At 35.6% G+C, this 16498-nt stretch overlaps 1 protein-coding gene across 1 annotated transcript in view; it reads right to left on the bottom strand.

The window, feature by feature from the left end:
- Window positions 1–232: 232 nt before the first annotated feature.
- GYPC (glycophorin C (Gerbich blood group)) overlaps window positions 233–16498 on the bottom strand; it is a 34989-nt gene continuing 18723 nt past the window's right edge. Inside the window, exons 2-3 of the mRNA XM_072040748.1 lie at window positions 8564–8614; window positions 233–5940 (exon numbers count right to left, since the gene is read on the bottom strand). Coding sequence (XP_071896849.1) covers window positions 5744–5940; window positions 8564–8614 — 248 coding nt within the window. The 3' untranslated portion in view covers window positions 233–5743. The remainder of the gene's footprint in view (window positions 5941–8563; window positions 8615–16498) is intronic.

A 16498-nucleotide genomic window follows, 5' to 3' on the forward strand; every position in this document is an offset into this window, starting at 1 on the left:
GTTTGATTCCTTATTTGAATTTTGACTTCTTCCTGTATCTATCAAAAGCTTCTGTTGCTTTTTTAATGCAAACACTAGCAGTGTATCTTTTAGAGTTTGTATGCACTATTAAGAAAAATTCTGGCCTACTTATCCTTTTTGATCTACGTTCTTAGATAAACAATATAATTGGTGATTCTAAAAGCTCATGACATTTTAAAGGCAAACAAAAGCATGAGAACAGTCTTTTAAATGCTGAAAGCAACAACTTTAATTATAAAGTTATTATGTATTTATTTATATTTTTGCCTTTTTTTCAATTCAAAGTAATTTACAACAGCCGCGTATTAATAGCTTTGAAAAATACAAACATTATAGTCAGTTTTAACATACAACCATACTTTGAATGCTGTATCTGCTCTTCTTGTCATAGCAATGCTGCAATTCAAATAGACTTTAATACAGTATATCAGATTTTTTAACCATATGTACAGATTGAAAAAAAAAAACAGAAAAATGATGTAAAAAAAATAGATTATACTGAAAGATCAGCTCTTTTAAAGTTTTCTACCTTAATTTAGAGTGTTTCTTTCTGACTTGGGTGGGAATACAATTTTATTGCAAGAAGAATAAATATAGTCAGTGAAATTCTTGTTCTGTAGAATTCAGTGGAATTTTATCCCAGCCACACAGGGAACCATCGCATAGAATAATGATTACATATTTCCAGTCACTGACAATATCTTGAACTAGAGAAAGACCTCTACTACCATAAGCATTTCATTTCTTTGTAATATGGCTGGAATTTTTACTCACTATTTGAGTTTTTCTTTGATATCATTAGTTTCCTTTATTAACTACCTGAATTTCCAGACCTTAAATATGTGTTCCTTGCTTGTTCAGGGGTTCTTTAGTGTTCTCTCTTTTATGAACTGCTGCTGTGAAGCTTCTGCATTTTCAAAGCACACAAAGCCTTCTTATGTGAAAAACAGAGAGATTTTAGAAAATGCAATAAACAGCTCTTAATATATTTAATAAGGGTGCTCTTTTGGTGTTTATTTTCTAACATTTTTTGATTGGACTGGCACATGCAAGGAATTCAAACACCTCATATAATTCAAAGAAATTTTTTGTCAGCGTTTACCTTCAACAAATGCACTTTGATATTTTCAAAGAGCACTATCTATTTTGTTTGATTAAAAAAAAAAACAAACTACTCTCCATCTTTATTGGCATCTAGTTATCTTCTCCCACTCTGTATCTTTTTACTAATTTACATCTTGTATCAGCGTTTCCTGTACTCTGTAAGGAATCCTTGCAGGCTGTGGCTTACAATGCTATCCTACTTATCCTTCTGCTATAAATGTTACGGTATTTTTTTTGTGCATTTCCTGCTGAATGAGAACAGTCCTTTTTATTTTTCCTTTGTGGTGTTCTTCCAATGATTTCTAGATTTGATTTAAAAGAAAAATCCATGTTGATGTTTCTAAGGAAATCCTATGATATTATTTTTAATAGACTCACAAAGTGATTTGGTCCTTTTGTTCTAAAAAGAATAAAAATGTTTAAATCCTCTGCAGGACAGCATTAATGTGCAATGGCACTTTGGCCCCAGGGAAACCTGGAATGACAGTGGCCACGCCTCAGAAAAAAATGTGTACCGGGTCTAAGACATGGTAGGCAGATATCTGATTGGGACTAACTGCTTTTGGATAGAATTACCCTGCTGAGCTACAGGTGCTGGCACTAATAGGCAGTTGTTTTAGTGCAGGGGAGGATTCAGGTATTCTACAAAATTACAAGAAATGCAGTTCCAGATGTTAAGGCAGGACAGGAGAATATAGAATATGAGAATATGGGAAGTGAAATTATTTTTTTTTCTTTATTACATAAACATAAAAAAGAAAAAAACAAAACAAAACAAAACAAAACAAAAACATAAAAATGGCTATAGCTTTCAGTGCATGGTGGGATTCCAGAAGTTTTCACTAAGAATTAAGGAATCAGGACAAAATTCCTGCTTCAGGAATCATCATCTTGATCCCTTTTTAGTGAATGCTGAAGGTTTATGGCATTCAATTTAACTAACCAGAGTTTGCAATACTAGTTTTAGACCCCTTTTCTGTGAAAAATGTGTCAAATGTAAACTTTGTAAATCAATCTGAGACCAGGTTGGGCAGGTATGATCAAACTTGACACTGGATGGGAAGTCTAAAGTTAAAACTTTTGTGAAAATTGGCTCTTAGCCATCAGAGACAGACGTAGCATCCTCAATGATAAAAATAAATGAATAAGCAAACAAATGGTCAGTTGTAGGGATGCCATAGGAAGTCAAGGGGGATCTTGCTGGGAGCCTGGGTGACTGCACGTGAGAATTGAAGGCATGGTTAGGGAAATGTGGCACCAGAGAGTTGCAGGACAACTGGACCCTCAGCAAAAGAGCAGCCTGTTTCCTTACTTCTCCTATTCAGGAAGCAAATTGTTAAAATCAATTGATCATTGCTTATGAAAAGATACGGCTGCCAGCCGAGACATCTTGATGTTGTACATAGTATTTGCTTTAGCACAGCATGTTGCTTGCAGACGGATGTTTTGTTAATTATTAGTTCTAAAAGCAATAGGAAGTTTATAATGCACTCTTTTTACAACTAAATTGAATGACTCAAGACAGCGGAGTTATTGTATGAGTAAAAAAGCAGGATGAAGTCATTAGAGTTCTGCCAGTCATTCAGATGTCATGGGCTTTCTTCATTACAAAGCAAAGTTTGTCCTAAAAAAAAAAACAACATACAAATAAACAGAAAATTGCCCCCCCCCAAAAAAAAAATCTCTTTTCTCTGTTCAGCATGCTTGAGTCATTTCTAAACACACAAAGTCCTGGAACCCAAAAGAACACTGTAAAAAAAAATAAACTAGCTGAAACTGTAGCTCATGCCAGAGTCATTGCTCTGCAAACATTCAGAGTGGTTCATTACTGATAGGGAAGCTGTTGCTGTACAGTTTGTTAGCATGGATGAATAGGGAAAGTAGGATAAAGAGATTTAATTAAGCTACTAAGAAGGGATATAGTCAAAGACCAGTAGTTGCATTCAGTTAGGGAAAGCAATGACAGAAAAGTTTGGCATTGACTGAACTGGTAAGAATTGTCTGAGTTCTGCTCAATTCATGTTGTATCACCAGAAAATCTGACTCCTGTAGTTCAAACGTGTGTAGTTAACCACTGTCTCAATCCACTTCATAATTAAAATACTCAACCTTCCACCAAAAGAGACACTAATTCAGATTTTCCCATATTGAAACAGGTATGTCACAGTTGTCAAATTAGAAGCATCAGGATCAAGTTGCAAAGAAACAAACAAACAAGCAAAAACAACAAAAAACAGAATTTCATGACTGGGGAGGGAAGCTGAAATTTATTCCTCATGACCCTCACACCTTGCTCTAAAGTCAATGTTCTTCAACAGCCAAACCTACATCAGGCAGCTCTGGGTAGATGAAAGTGTACAGAAGTGTACAGAAAGTGTACAGAAAGAAGGTGATGAAAGGTTGGCAGTCTTTTATAGGTCCTGAAGAAAGGTTTTTTTTGAAGAAAGATTTTTGGTGTTCACATGGCTTGTGTGAGAGATGCAGCAGAGCTCACGTCACCCTATTTACCCTCTCCTCAGAGCCAATACTTACATTCTTATTGAGCTGGAGGGTCAGGAATCTTCAGTTTTACAAACTCAGTCTTACAGCTAAGATTATTCAGTTTCTCCAACACTTGTCCCAGAAAAATAAAAACAGATTCCTTTTTCAAAAGCAGTAAAAAGATTAAAATAGTAATGTATCCTAGAAGAAAACAGTCATGTTTGAGCTCTGCTAGTGCTGGGTTGCATGCATGTTGTATTGAACTAGCCACAGAATAGAATGTAGTTATGCAACAGTATGTTATGAAAAAATATCTTAAGCATTTAGTAAAATTGGCAGGATTTTGATATTCTTTGGTTAAAATGCAAACACATGGAGATTCAAGATCTAACGTATTGGTATTTTAAGAGTAATTCAAAGTCCATCTACTTCAGGTACTAAGAAAAGACTGCATTTGTGGTTGAAAAGATGAAAATATCCCCACTTGGGTCATCAGTCTTTTCTTGCGCTGATGTCTTTTCACTATAACATTTTTGTGGCCAACATCGATAATGTATCCAGGAGCTTTCAAGCTTTGGTGTATCCAGGAGCTTTCAAGCTTTGGTGTCAAGAAGTGATCACAAGTGTGTCTTGAAAGCAGTTGTAGATGATTTTATATGTGTGTGTATACATGTATATATACACACACATATATATAGATCGAATCACAGGAAAAAACATATTGAGTCGAGCAGAGCTCATCAGTTCCTTATTTTTTTATCTTTTATTTCTTCCCCTCTATTTTCAGTAGTCCAGGGAACCATTGCAAATGGGGATGAGCAGGTGCAGAAAACAATTATCTTATTTCTGGAGCTAATTGTGGACTTCAATTAGGAAGCTGACTTACTGGGTTAAAGAAACTCATCACCACTGATTTTTAGGCAAGGAATAAGATCTTTTCATGTGAACCACTGTGACTAATCTATTTATTTATTTATATTAAAGCATTGATGGTCAGTGTAACGCTCTTATCTAGGACAATGCAAAGGATATACAGAGTCCATGCAGATGGAGACATCAATACAAGCTGGTGGCATTCAGATGAACAAACTTCTTTTTTGTGACAGTCTTACAGTTGCGCTTACAAAAGATTTATCGGTATATGCACCAGAACTGAATTCCTGTTCTTGCAGAAATCCAAAATCTTGCAAGTGGGTGTCTGAGAGTATTTTCCAATGCAAAACAAATAAATAAATAAATACTTGGGCAAAAATATCTTACTTGAAAAAAATCTATCTGAGCTCCACTGTTTCAAAAGGCCTGCTCAAACCAAGATGCTTTACCTTTTAATACCCATCTATTCCCTGCATGCATGCAGGGAACCTACCAACTAATTGGAATTATATTTGCAAGTCTACTGACTGTTATTTTCTACAGCTTAAATTCCAACATTTTGCAGTTTTTAAGCTGCCATGCAGAGCAAGTTAGAAATAAATCCTTCATTCTTACATTTTCCATGGTTTTCAACAGTTTTGTTTCTTTGAAGTCTTTTTGACTTTTATGTTTTTAAAATTCTAAAAATTCAAAAAAAGAAAAGTCCCCCATCTAAATTTCCAACAGACAAAGTCTCCTGTGCCAATAAAATGGCACTTTTAAGAGGAGGGGGGAGATATCTGGGCAACAAAGCTTGTTTGTTCCAGCTGCCTCAGCTTTATCTAGTTTAATGTTGATTTTTTTTTTCTCTGACCATTTCAAATTCAATTTCAGGTAGTTCTGTATAATATCAGCATAGGATGCATCATTAACTCCAAGAGGATGTTTTCCATTGGCATCTGCTATTTCCACCAAATGTCAAGGCTTGACATTTGCTATCGTTATCTGCTTTTGGTGTATCACTCATACTGAGATTTTGTTTCTTCTTATCTGATATTGATTTCAACTGTGACCAGCTGTGTTGCTAATAAAATCAACAGGCAAGTATCTGGCATTTAGCTCTTCACGGGCAGAGAGAAAGAAACAACCCAGTGATAAAATAAAGAGATACTTTTCAATTAGGATGCTTGCCTGTTTCCTCATATTATCCATCTCTTAGCACTTCTGTTGATGTAGTATTTCTGATTGATTCCCTTGGGGAAGTCTCCATGGAAATCCTTGCCTCTCAGATGAAATATTCCTTTTTACTCTCATCCACAGCTTCCTGGAGAGCAGGGTCATTTTTCAAGGCAGCATCAGCACTTTCAGCAAACTCAGTTCCTTTTGCCTCATTGGTGTGGTAGGTGCCCTTATGCCTGTACATGTACCGGACCATCACAACCAATAGGCAAATGAGGACAAATACCACTGCAGCAATCACACCTAGAAGAAAGGTACCAGTTAAATGCATTGTCAGTAATAAAATATAAGCAGAATATTGCAGCCAGGCATCACAACTTCAGTTACTTGATAGGGGAAAGTCTATGTATCACAAGATATTCACATGTTATAATGGCTAGGGTCCGAACGGATTACAGATGAAACAAACTGATGAGCTGACACTGTCAAAAGCAAGATGGGGTATACATACTGCAGAAATGCAGATCAAATTCTTGCTAGCTTTCTTTCAAAATCAGTGGCTTGATTTTCTTGGATTCACTGGAACTACACAGTTCATTCCACAATGAGAAGAAATATGACAACCTAAAGCAAAACCAATGTTTCTTTCATCTTTATGGTACCATATATCCCAGGCAGTTTGCAGGAAACCTGATCCTGCCCAACTGAGTGTATTCAATTTCAGGAGGAGTAAAGGCCACTGAATATTTCTTAGGAGACATTCAACAAGTAGCAGGAGCCATGTGCCTGCAGTACTGCTTTATATTTGGGAGCTGCCATCTCATGCTGTGCTCTAATTAAGAAAGCTGTATTGTAATGAATGTGGAAGTGACACCTAGGAGAAAGATGTTATGGGTAGAACTTCTCTGTCTCCCAGACTAAAACTAATCTAAAAAAAATCTAAAAAACTAAAACTAGCCATGTGTTGACTGGACAAAAATTTCCATAGGCAACCTAAATGTGTGTAGGACTAAACTGTGAATGAAAGCACTCCTAGTGAAGGAAAGTAATTCTCCAGGGATGATTGTGTGCTAGAAGAACACTTCATGTCCTCTCTTCCCAGTGTCTTTTTTTTTTTTTTTCTTTTTTCTTTTTTCATGTTCTATGAGGAAAGGTGAAAGTCCAGAAAAAGAGACACCACGGATAAGACGATAGCTAAAAAACTACAAGGTCTATATCCTTCCTCTCAGATCAAATTGATCATTTAAGAATCCAAAAGATAGATAAAGAATTATGAAGCAGATTATTGAACTTCTATGATTTTTACATTTTTTTTTTATTTTTTCTCTCTCTCTTTTTTTTTAAAACACTTTTTAGATACTACTTGGATGTGCTTCTAAGCTCTTTAGCTTATATAAACTAAATTATTATTATTATATATAAATTACTATTATAATAATTATATTATTATATTATTATAACAATAAGCTATATAAGCTTATAATTCTATATAAGTACACAATACTGAGCTGATTCTATGTTCCTGTGACTCCAGGACTAGGGGATTAAAGAAGTAAACCAAATATTAAAGAAATACACAATAAGAAGCACCAGAATAGGATAAGCCTAGGGAAAAAAAATAAAAAAATAAAAAAATGTGGAGAGTGTGAGGCTGCTGTGAGGATGCAATAGGTAGGATTTCATTTGATTAACTGTAGGCATCTACAGTACAGGAGGCTCCATCTGAGTTAGTTTTCTTGGGCTTCTTCTACAATCAGTAGACCGGAGGGGCTGATTCCTGTTCTAGAAACAAATGCCTGTATTTGGACAGATGAATGGAAAGGCCTGCTATTCTGCAGTGACAATGAAGGGTGGGTAGAGAGTGCATCTCTTCCATCCCCTGTGTTCAAGATATGTGTCAGCAGCAGGTATCTCCAAAGCTTTCAATTTATCAGCATCAGTAACCAAGTCTAGATATTCTATTGACATGAAGATGGGGGACTGAACAGAACATTGGCAATGTGAACAGAAATGATAACTCTATCTTAAAAAATATGCTTGCAATGCTATCCCACAGATTTTATGGTGCCTGATTCTGGAATGTGAAGTTATTGCTAGCAGAAATTAAACTGCACATACAGAGAACTTTAAGTTTACAATAATATCTTAGTTGCACTGGGGGCTTCATCAGTTTTTAGGACCTCACTGGTATCCCTTGACACAAGAGGCTTTAATAGGCTTTAGAAATAACACAATATTAATAAGCCTAGGGGACTAAGTACAAATCAATTTACCTGCTACTTGTTCATAGAAAGCTGAAATTAAAGTTACAGGAGATGGGACCTGAGGGAAATATAACAGAACCTCTCCAATTTGCACTAATGATTGGTATACCCCCTTGTGAATGGCTGAAATTAGTGCGTTAGCATGGAAATGAACAAACACAATAAAAGTGAAAAGACAGGGTTCTCTCTGTGAACATAGCTTTGTTCATTTATCCTGACAACTGTATTTAGTTTAAATGCATGAGGGAGCTTTAATGGAACACCAGGAAATGCTCTGTGGTATGTTCTGTAAGAATAAAGGGTCCGTTGGTGTGAGTTAGTGTGATTCAAATCAAAGATGTCACACCAATTTTGTATTATATGATAGTCTTGGACCAGGGAATGATGAGCAATATCAGAGGTTGACTTTGCTACTGGACATTTAGATTCTTGTCTAAAAGGAATGGATGGGGGTGGTACTGCTCGATGGTTTATGCTCATTATCTCATCTTGTTATCTTGCCAATAGCCCCTCTGGGAGCAGATTTCCCACTGGCCTAATTAACTCTAATTGTGCCGCTCCTGTTGTCTTGTCAGCAAAGTAGGGGGTTTGCAAAATGCAAGAAACCAACCATCCTGCTGTTTTAATTCTAATGGTGCCGCTAAGTATGATGTGCTACTTACCTCCAATAACAGCCACATCTGCTCCAGCTGAGGAGTTCTCGATGTCTGCATCTATAAATAGATCAGAAGATACAAAAGTTAATTAAAGAAGAAGAAAAAAAAAAAAGGACTTGGATTACATGTAACAGCATCAGCTGTTCTAGTGGTGCTGTATTATTTTAACCTCTGAAACTCAGAACTTAAACAAGATCTCTCATTAGCAAAAGACGTTTATGAAACATCTCATTAGAACTGGCTGTACTGTAATAGTTTTCTTTCACTATAACACTAGAAAAAAAACAGTTAGCACATTATGCAAACTACCCTGGCCCTCAGGGAAACACCTACTGTTTATTATGAGCAGTTACCTGTAACATCCTCCAGTGAATGATTAAATTAAGAGTGTACAGGTACTGTGATTACATTCAGAAAGGTAGTTTTTTGGAAAAAGAAATATTGACACCTATTTATTTTCCTGTTTATGGCTTTTAGGCTATGATCTGGATCTTGAAAATTAATTTAGCTCTATTGATTTAATTAGTATTTATTCATCTGGAATATTCTCTTTTTAATCTTAGCATTTATTTTATTTTAAACCTACATCTGGAATCAAGAAAATCCCGTTATGCATGTGGTGAAAAACAGTCCTTGCTTCGAGTAAGTCTGAATTTTGTGTTGATAAATCAAATTATTTTCTTTATTGGACTATAATTCTTTAAAAACATATACATAGTTTTGCAATTTGAAAGCAAAAGAGAAGTATCTGACATGTCCTTTCAAGGTGTAAGAAGTTGGTCTAAAAGGTTGTAAGGTGCTCAAAGAGCAGTTAGAATTTGAATTGTATTTTGATTATTTAATTATTGAACTTACAAAAAATATCCAAAACAACTAATGAATAGGCAGTGTTTTGGAGTGAAGAAGAAAAAAAATCCTAAAAAACAGTGAGTATTTTTCTCTCATTATTTGAAAAGTATTTTCTTTTTTGAAAATTTATTTTTGAAAAATAGTAATTTTGAAAATTTTGAAAAATTTATAATATTTTTTTTACTTTATTGAAAGTAAATTCACATAGATGAGTATTTCTTTGTTAGCTTCTCTGTAGATGATCCAGGTACAAATCTCATCTTATTTTCAGCTCTTTATCTCATGTCATTGGTATCATCTCATGTACTCTTGAATTATGTGGGTGTCTGAGAAGGTGATAAATTCCTGTGGTTTGTCCATGCTAGTTTTATGACAGGACACTCTTATTTTATTTTATTTTATTTTTTAATTATTGTATCGTTTCTGCAATTCTAAATGCTTTTGTTGTCCTAACAAAGCAACTAGCTTTATGTGAGCGCTCTCTCTCACTCTTTCTCTCTCCTCTCTTTCTTCCAGTTGGTAAATACAGCAGATAGCAAAGTTCTCTTGAAAATGTAAAAATGTTAATTCCAAATCCTTCTAGTAAGCTCAACAGTGGTACTGATATAAATGGTTGATATCTGTCTCTTTGGCTAAATGTGTGATAGCCAATACAAGGGTAAGAGTATCAGAAGCTTTCTCCTTATTCATGACTGGTCTCATATCAGATTATAATATATTGAGGAGAGCTGAGAGTCAAAGAATCCCTCTCTTCCCAGTCATGGGACTTTTTTTTTTTTTTTTTTTTTTTTCTGCAAAGAGAAAGGCCTTTCCTCTCCCACAGATGTCCTTCCCACATTTTCTTCCAGATGGAAAGATTGAGCATGCCTTGTGTAATTTAAATTCTCTAATTATGTCTATATCCATTCAAAACCCATGTGCCTCAGAAGAGATTAATTGTTTCAAGGTCAAACTGCTCTGTATTTCATAATATACCAAATATGTACTGCATGCTAAAAAACAAGCTCCTCTACAGAAATCAAATACTTAAAGGTGTGAATTCTAAAGTGCTTCCCTAACCACATGACTTGTTTCCAAACATTAATTCCAGATCAAATCATGATTCATTTAATTATAAAAAGGTAGGTGAGTAACTGCCAGTTCTTTTCTGTTCTTTCCATGTGTCTCTCAGATTCAGATAACAAGCAGGTGCCTTATCTCTGGTAGTTGCCACCAAAGTGCTTTTTGAAAATGGATTACAATATCATCAATTTGCAAAAAAGTTTTCATTGCAATACTGTACTTTCTAAGTTTTCACAAGAGTGATGGCCCCATCCTGAGCTATCATGTAGTTGGCACTGATCTGTTAAGCTGACAATGTCCTTGCCATTCAGCAAACAGCTAGCACTGTGATGAGGCTTCAGTCACCACAGTTCTCATTTTACTGCAAGGATGAGAGTCCTACTTTTCCTTTGTGTTTCCATTATTTACCAGGCCAGAATAGCCTCACTGTCCTCTCAGCTGGCTTTTGTTGACTTTTGCTGCATCCTTTGGAGTATCTGGACACTGCAGCCAACGGCCTGAATTTTTCAGGGTCTTCTCTCCAGAACAGTTATGGAGCAAGGATGATGGAGGAGAGAGAGTGACCCTCAGCGCCTGTCTTGCAGTTCTTGAGATTTCACTTTGTCCAAAAATAGCAATGTGATACATAGCAATATGATAATATTTCTAGGTGGGGGAAAGGTATCAGTGTCATTCAAGACTGAAATGGTATCACCCTTCACGAAACACGACTCAGGAAAATGCAAGGCATGTGCTCATCAAATGAGGCCATCTTCCCAGAGTAGGGGTGAGACAACAGACACCATCCAGACAGGAACATGCTTGGCCAAGAATCTCAGCATGTTCTTTTTGAACTTCCGCTTGGCCTGCATGGGAAATAAATTACAATGCCATAGGACTGGATCTTCAGTTCCCTAAGCAGAAAAGATATAGAACATACAGAATTTTTAGCTGAGCAAATGTTGTTAGCTGGAGCCCTCTTATACCTTCTTTATTCTGCTCTTCTTAACATGCAGAGAACTCAAATGTCTGTACTTCAGTAACTGCTGTTGCATCTGTTTTGGTTATTTACCTTCATTTCAAGGACATCTTTTGTGTTATCTATTGCTAAACTGCCCCCACAAAACTTCCTCTTACTGTTATACTGGCCCTTGTCCATAGCTACAATCTGGTCCCGAATGTGTTTAGACAGTGTTGTTATTTAGTGCCATTGGTTACCATGAGACACAGAAAGCAACGAGCCTGGGAAAACTTGTTTTTCATAAAACTCTTGGCCATCAGAATGGGTTAGCTAAATCAAGAATAAAGCATACAAATCAAATTGTCTGTTGTTGGAAAGTATGTTTCTAAAAGCCAGAATGAAGGGAAAGAAATGCCTTTGTGCCGTGACCTGAAATTCATCAAATTCCAGTTCTGTCCATAAACTTACAGATAAGGATTTTTGCAATAGAATGACAATTGCTACCTGTCTCATTCTTATCAATAAAATCATGCCAAGAATACAGCAGCCTCTGAAAGCCTCAGGAATGTTTCTGACTCTGTAATACTGCAAGTAGATCTCTGGCTTAGCACTTCAAAGGTGAAAAGCCAGTATAAGTAGCTTTCATGTTAACGTAGCCAGTGACGATTTTTCCTGCTAAATTTGTCAGTAAATCTGTTAAACTTTCTCCTCCAGGTGTGATTTATTTATTTATTTATTTACTTTTTACAATAAAACTTGAATTTTTTTAATTTTGATAGTTTTTCTATTTTAAACTGCTTCCACTTCACTTTGGATGAGGAGCACTTGTTTCAAGAAGGCAGGTCCAGCAGTGAGAATGTTTGAGGCTCAGCTCTCTCCTTATTTTGCTATACATTTCTCCTGGCAGTTGTGACAGTTTCCTTTGTTCTTTAAATTCCAAATCTGAGTCACTAAAAGCTATAAGTCACTCCCTGCTTAAAATTATGATCATCCCTTTAAAATAATACAATTTTTTCTCCCTTTCTTTCATGCTTGAGATGCATTAAAGTCTTACTTTCTAGATCTTTTCCACAGTACCAAAGACCAAATACACTCTGTGGATGAAAAGTGAAGTTTTGGCATAATTTTGTGACATCAGGAAACAAGACTTTAAAGGAGACACAAAGTGTTAGGATAACCCAGATATATCACAGGATCACAGAACAATTACATTTGAAAAGGACCTCTAGAGGCCATCTGGTCCAACCCCCTGCTCAAGCAGGGCCACCCAGAGCTGGCTGGCCAGGACCACATCTAGAAGGCTTCTGGAGATCTTCAAGAAGGAGACTCCACCACCTCTCTGGTTAGCCCGTGCCAGTGCTCAGCCATCTGCACAGCACAGAAGTGCCTCCTGGTGTTCAGATGGAGCCTCCTGTGTGCCAGTTTGTGCCCGTTGCCTCTTGTCCTGGCACTGGGCATAACTGAAAAGAGCCTGGTTCTATCTTCTTTGCCCCCTCCCTTCAGGTATTCATAAAGATGCAAGACCTATCAGTAAGCTACTTTAGAAGTATAACTATGTGAAGAGATACAAACTAAACAGGACATTTTGCTTACATGGTGAGAGGAAGGGGCATATTTGTTCCTGAAATATGTAGGTATTCTCTCCCACACAGCACAGAAAGCATGGATTTTAGATCATGTTTTATATTTACTTTATATATATATAAAGTATATATATATATATATATATATATATATATATATATTAAAATTATGTAAAATAATACAATGTATAATTATATAATTATAATTGTGATCATATTATTATTGTTATTGTTATTATTATTATTATTATATGTTTTATATGTTTATTTAATATCACCTTATATTTCAGGTATTGTTTTCACCTGCTAATGGAGTTTCCAGAATTAAAAAAAAAAATCCAGTGCTTGCAGCCTTAGTGTTTTTTCAGCCAGCATTATAGTTAGCAATTTAAATGCCTACCTGTTTGCTTATTATGGATTTGCACAAGGAAAAGGCATGAAAAGAAAATTGTATTTGCTAAGGGATCAACTTTTGGAATATTTGACAAGGAAAACATGGAGATCATCCTACAGGATAACTCTAGTCTACTAGCATGAAGTACTATATCTCTGCTGTGCAATTCAGAAGGGCAACCTGATGGAATGACATATACCTTACCTCAGACTTCTCAATGTCTCTTTCATTTCCTAAGATAAAACTCCAAACTAAAGTTGGACAAGTGTTTACTGCTAAACAGCATTGAATACATAAAGAAAAGCATGAGCTTACAGGGATTCATCTTCATGAATCCCTTGCAGCTGTGAGAGATACTGCAGTTTTGGAGTGGGTGAGTCAAGCAGAATAACTATACAGATATCTATGTGTGATAAGCAGCTTTTGCACTACAATTTACAAGGCCACTTGACACCAGTCAGGCAGCACTACTTCTGCCTTTCCAGATTTTCCTGCCCACAGGCTTGTGCTTCTGATTCAGAGAAACCTAAGCCAACCCTTATCATGATGCTCCATTGCTGTCTGCTTATGGTTATTACACTCAGGTAGGTCTCTAAGTGCTTTTCTTAGGTAACCCATTTGCTCTCCTGATGTGCCTGTTTGTTGCATAAGAAACGCTTAATTCATTCAACCCACTTAAATGGTGCATAGTGATGAACCGTGCAGTGTTTTCCTTCTTAGGTATGCAGACTAGAAAACATGCTGTAAGATTTCCTTTTTAATTGGCTCATCTAACCTCTGTAAAAAACAAACAAACAAAACAACCACACTCCTGCTGGTAGGACTTTTACAAGTGAAGAACAACCCAACCTGAGTTTGGTGTCCACAGATATGCTTTGCAGATACTGACTAGAGGTCAAGAGATGTGTAAGTAGTCTGTAGGCTGAAATGTGCCTTGAGAATTCAACTTTTAATTATTTTGTCTTAAATATTAGTATGATCCATCTATGTACTTCCGGTAAACAAGGGGTATGTTCAGACTGACTAAGATCCAGTTCATGATTCAAGCCAGATATGAACATAGTGCAGAGAAGGATTTTCCCTCTTTATTGATTGATCTTTCACACATCATAGATTTGAAAGTGACTTTTAAGTGTAACTTGAGGCTAATGAAAGACACTTTACTCAGCAATACCTACAAGGAGTCTAGTAAATTGTCCTTTTGCTTTATTTTAAAAAATCTTAATTTTGAAGGTTGACTGCCTTTTCAGGTAAAGATTTTGAGTGGGGGTTCAAAAACATTCATCACTGATCCAGTTGTCCAGTTGCTTCCACTGAAGGTGGGTGGTAGTAAGGTGCCTTATTGGGTTCATTAAAATGTTGTAAACTTTTGAATCTATAGAGACCACTAGGAAGCTTATGCTGTTGTTAAAAACTTTTAACATAATTTCTGCAGTTTTAATTTTTAAATAAAATAAAACTTTATTTCCTTTAACTGCTCCCTTCTCAGGGACTCTTTTTGTTCGTTGTATGCTCTTGTACAGTTAGCACTCCTTTTGACTGTAAAAACAGATCTTAATGTGTCTCTACTGTCATCACTGATGCAAGACTTCTTACCACACATTTAGCATTGAAGAACTAATGAAGTCTTAACTTCTCCATTGTTTATGCAACTGTGGTGTGTCCTCCTTGCCCTTTGGTTTATGTTTGTGCCTTGCCAACACATTGCATTCATGAGAAAATCATTAATCTATTAACCTTAGCATACTGATTTAATTTACAAGCTATACTTAGAACTGGTTCACTACAGCTGCATGAGTAAAAACGAGTTGAACAAATTCCTGAAAACTTAATGTTAAAAATAAGTTAATTGTTCAGTTTGCTCTCTGGCCTGTGTTATGATATCAGATGCATAACACTAAGGCCTCTCTGGATTAAAAAAAAAAAAAAAAAAAAAAAAGTTATTACATATTTTAATATTTGCACTAAATGTGTAATGCCCAGGCAGAACTGGCATCTCTTATCCAAAAGGGTCATCAGCCTGAACCCATCAATTTGACACGTTCTGCTGAAAAAGCCATCACCATCTCCCATTAGATAATGAAACACATCAAGGCTGTTCTTTCAGAATTAAGGAACAGATTCTCATCTGTCAATCTGGACAAGAGACAGAATAATTTGGCTGCCATTTATATACTAAATTATTATAATGACAATAATGGTAAGATACAACAGCCGCATGATCTTTTGCGTAAGTAAATGGACTGTGCTCCATGTGTAAAGTAAATCATGCAGATTAAAAACATCTACAAAATAAAAATGCACTGGGCCCAATCCCCTTGCTATCCCAGATAGTAAATACTTTGTCGTTCATTTTGAGAAGAAAAAATCTAGTCTCTTTCAATTAAAATCATGGTCTGTTCAAGAGTTTTCAAGCTGTATAATACAGTAAGCATAAATGGCATATTACATTAATTAGATTTAATTTAATTAGATTAGGATTGCCACATAATTTTAATAGTTCAGATCTGATTTTGGTATACAGTGTCATCAAATTATTTTGTACCTTTCTAGAATAAATAAATAAAACATTTTTTTTCCCCAGTGTTTCAGGGAGTAATGGCATCATCCACATTTCTCCTTCATTTGTTAAATTGAATTGCACTTGATATTTGGAGAAAATCAGAGATGGAGAGATACACTAAAAGTCAGTTTGTCAAAAAATAGTTGTATGATATACCTTAATGATAAGAGGAGGAAAGGAGAAAGTGTTAATGACATTTGGGAAATTTAGTTGGAAAAAAAAAATCTTAAAACTGAACAGATACTCTATATTTTGAAGAAAATAAAAAAATCAACTAAAATATAAGAAAGAAAATAAAATGGTTAAAAGAGCTACATTATCTAAACAAACCATAGACTTTTTTTTAGTTATATCAAACTTTTCTATTTATTCCCGTAAGAGAACTTGAAAGAAAACTTCCTTTCTGTTTAACCAAAATATATATATCTGTACCTGTGTGTGTGTATGTATATATATATGCATATATAAATATATACACATACATAGTTTTATTTTTGCTTACTAGAAGCATTTTTTTCTCATTTGCTTGGGGTGCCTGAATATCAACCAC

This window comes from Anas platyrhynchos, chromosome 7, assembly GCF_047663525.1.
Source record: "Anas platyrhynchos isolate ZD024472 breed Pekin duck chromosome 7, IASCAAS_PekinDuck_T2T, whole genome shotgun sequence".
In the NCBI taxonomy this organism is placed as follows: domain Eukaryota; kingdom Metazoa; phylum Chordata; class Aves; order Anseriformes; family Anatidae; genus Anas; species Anas platyrhynchos.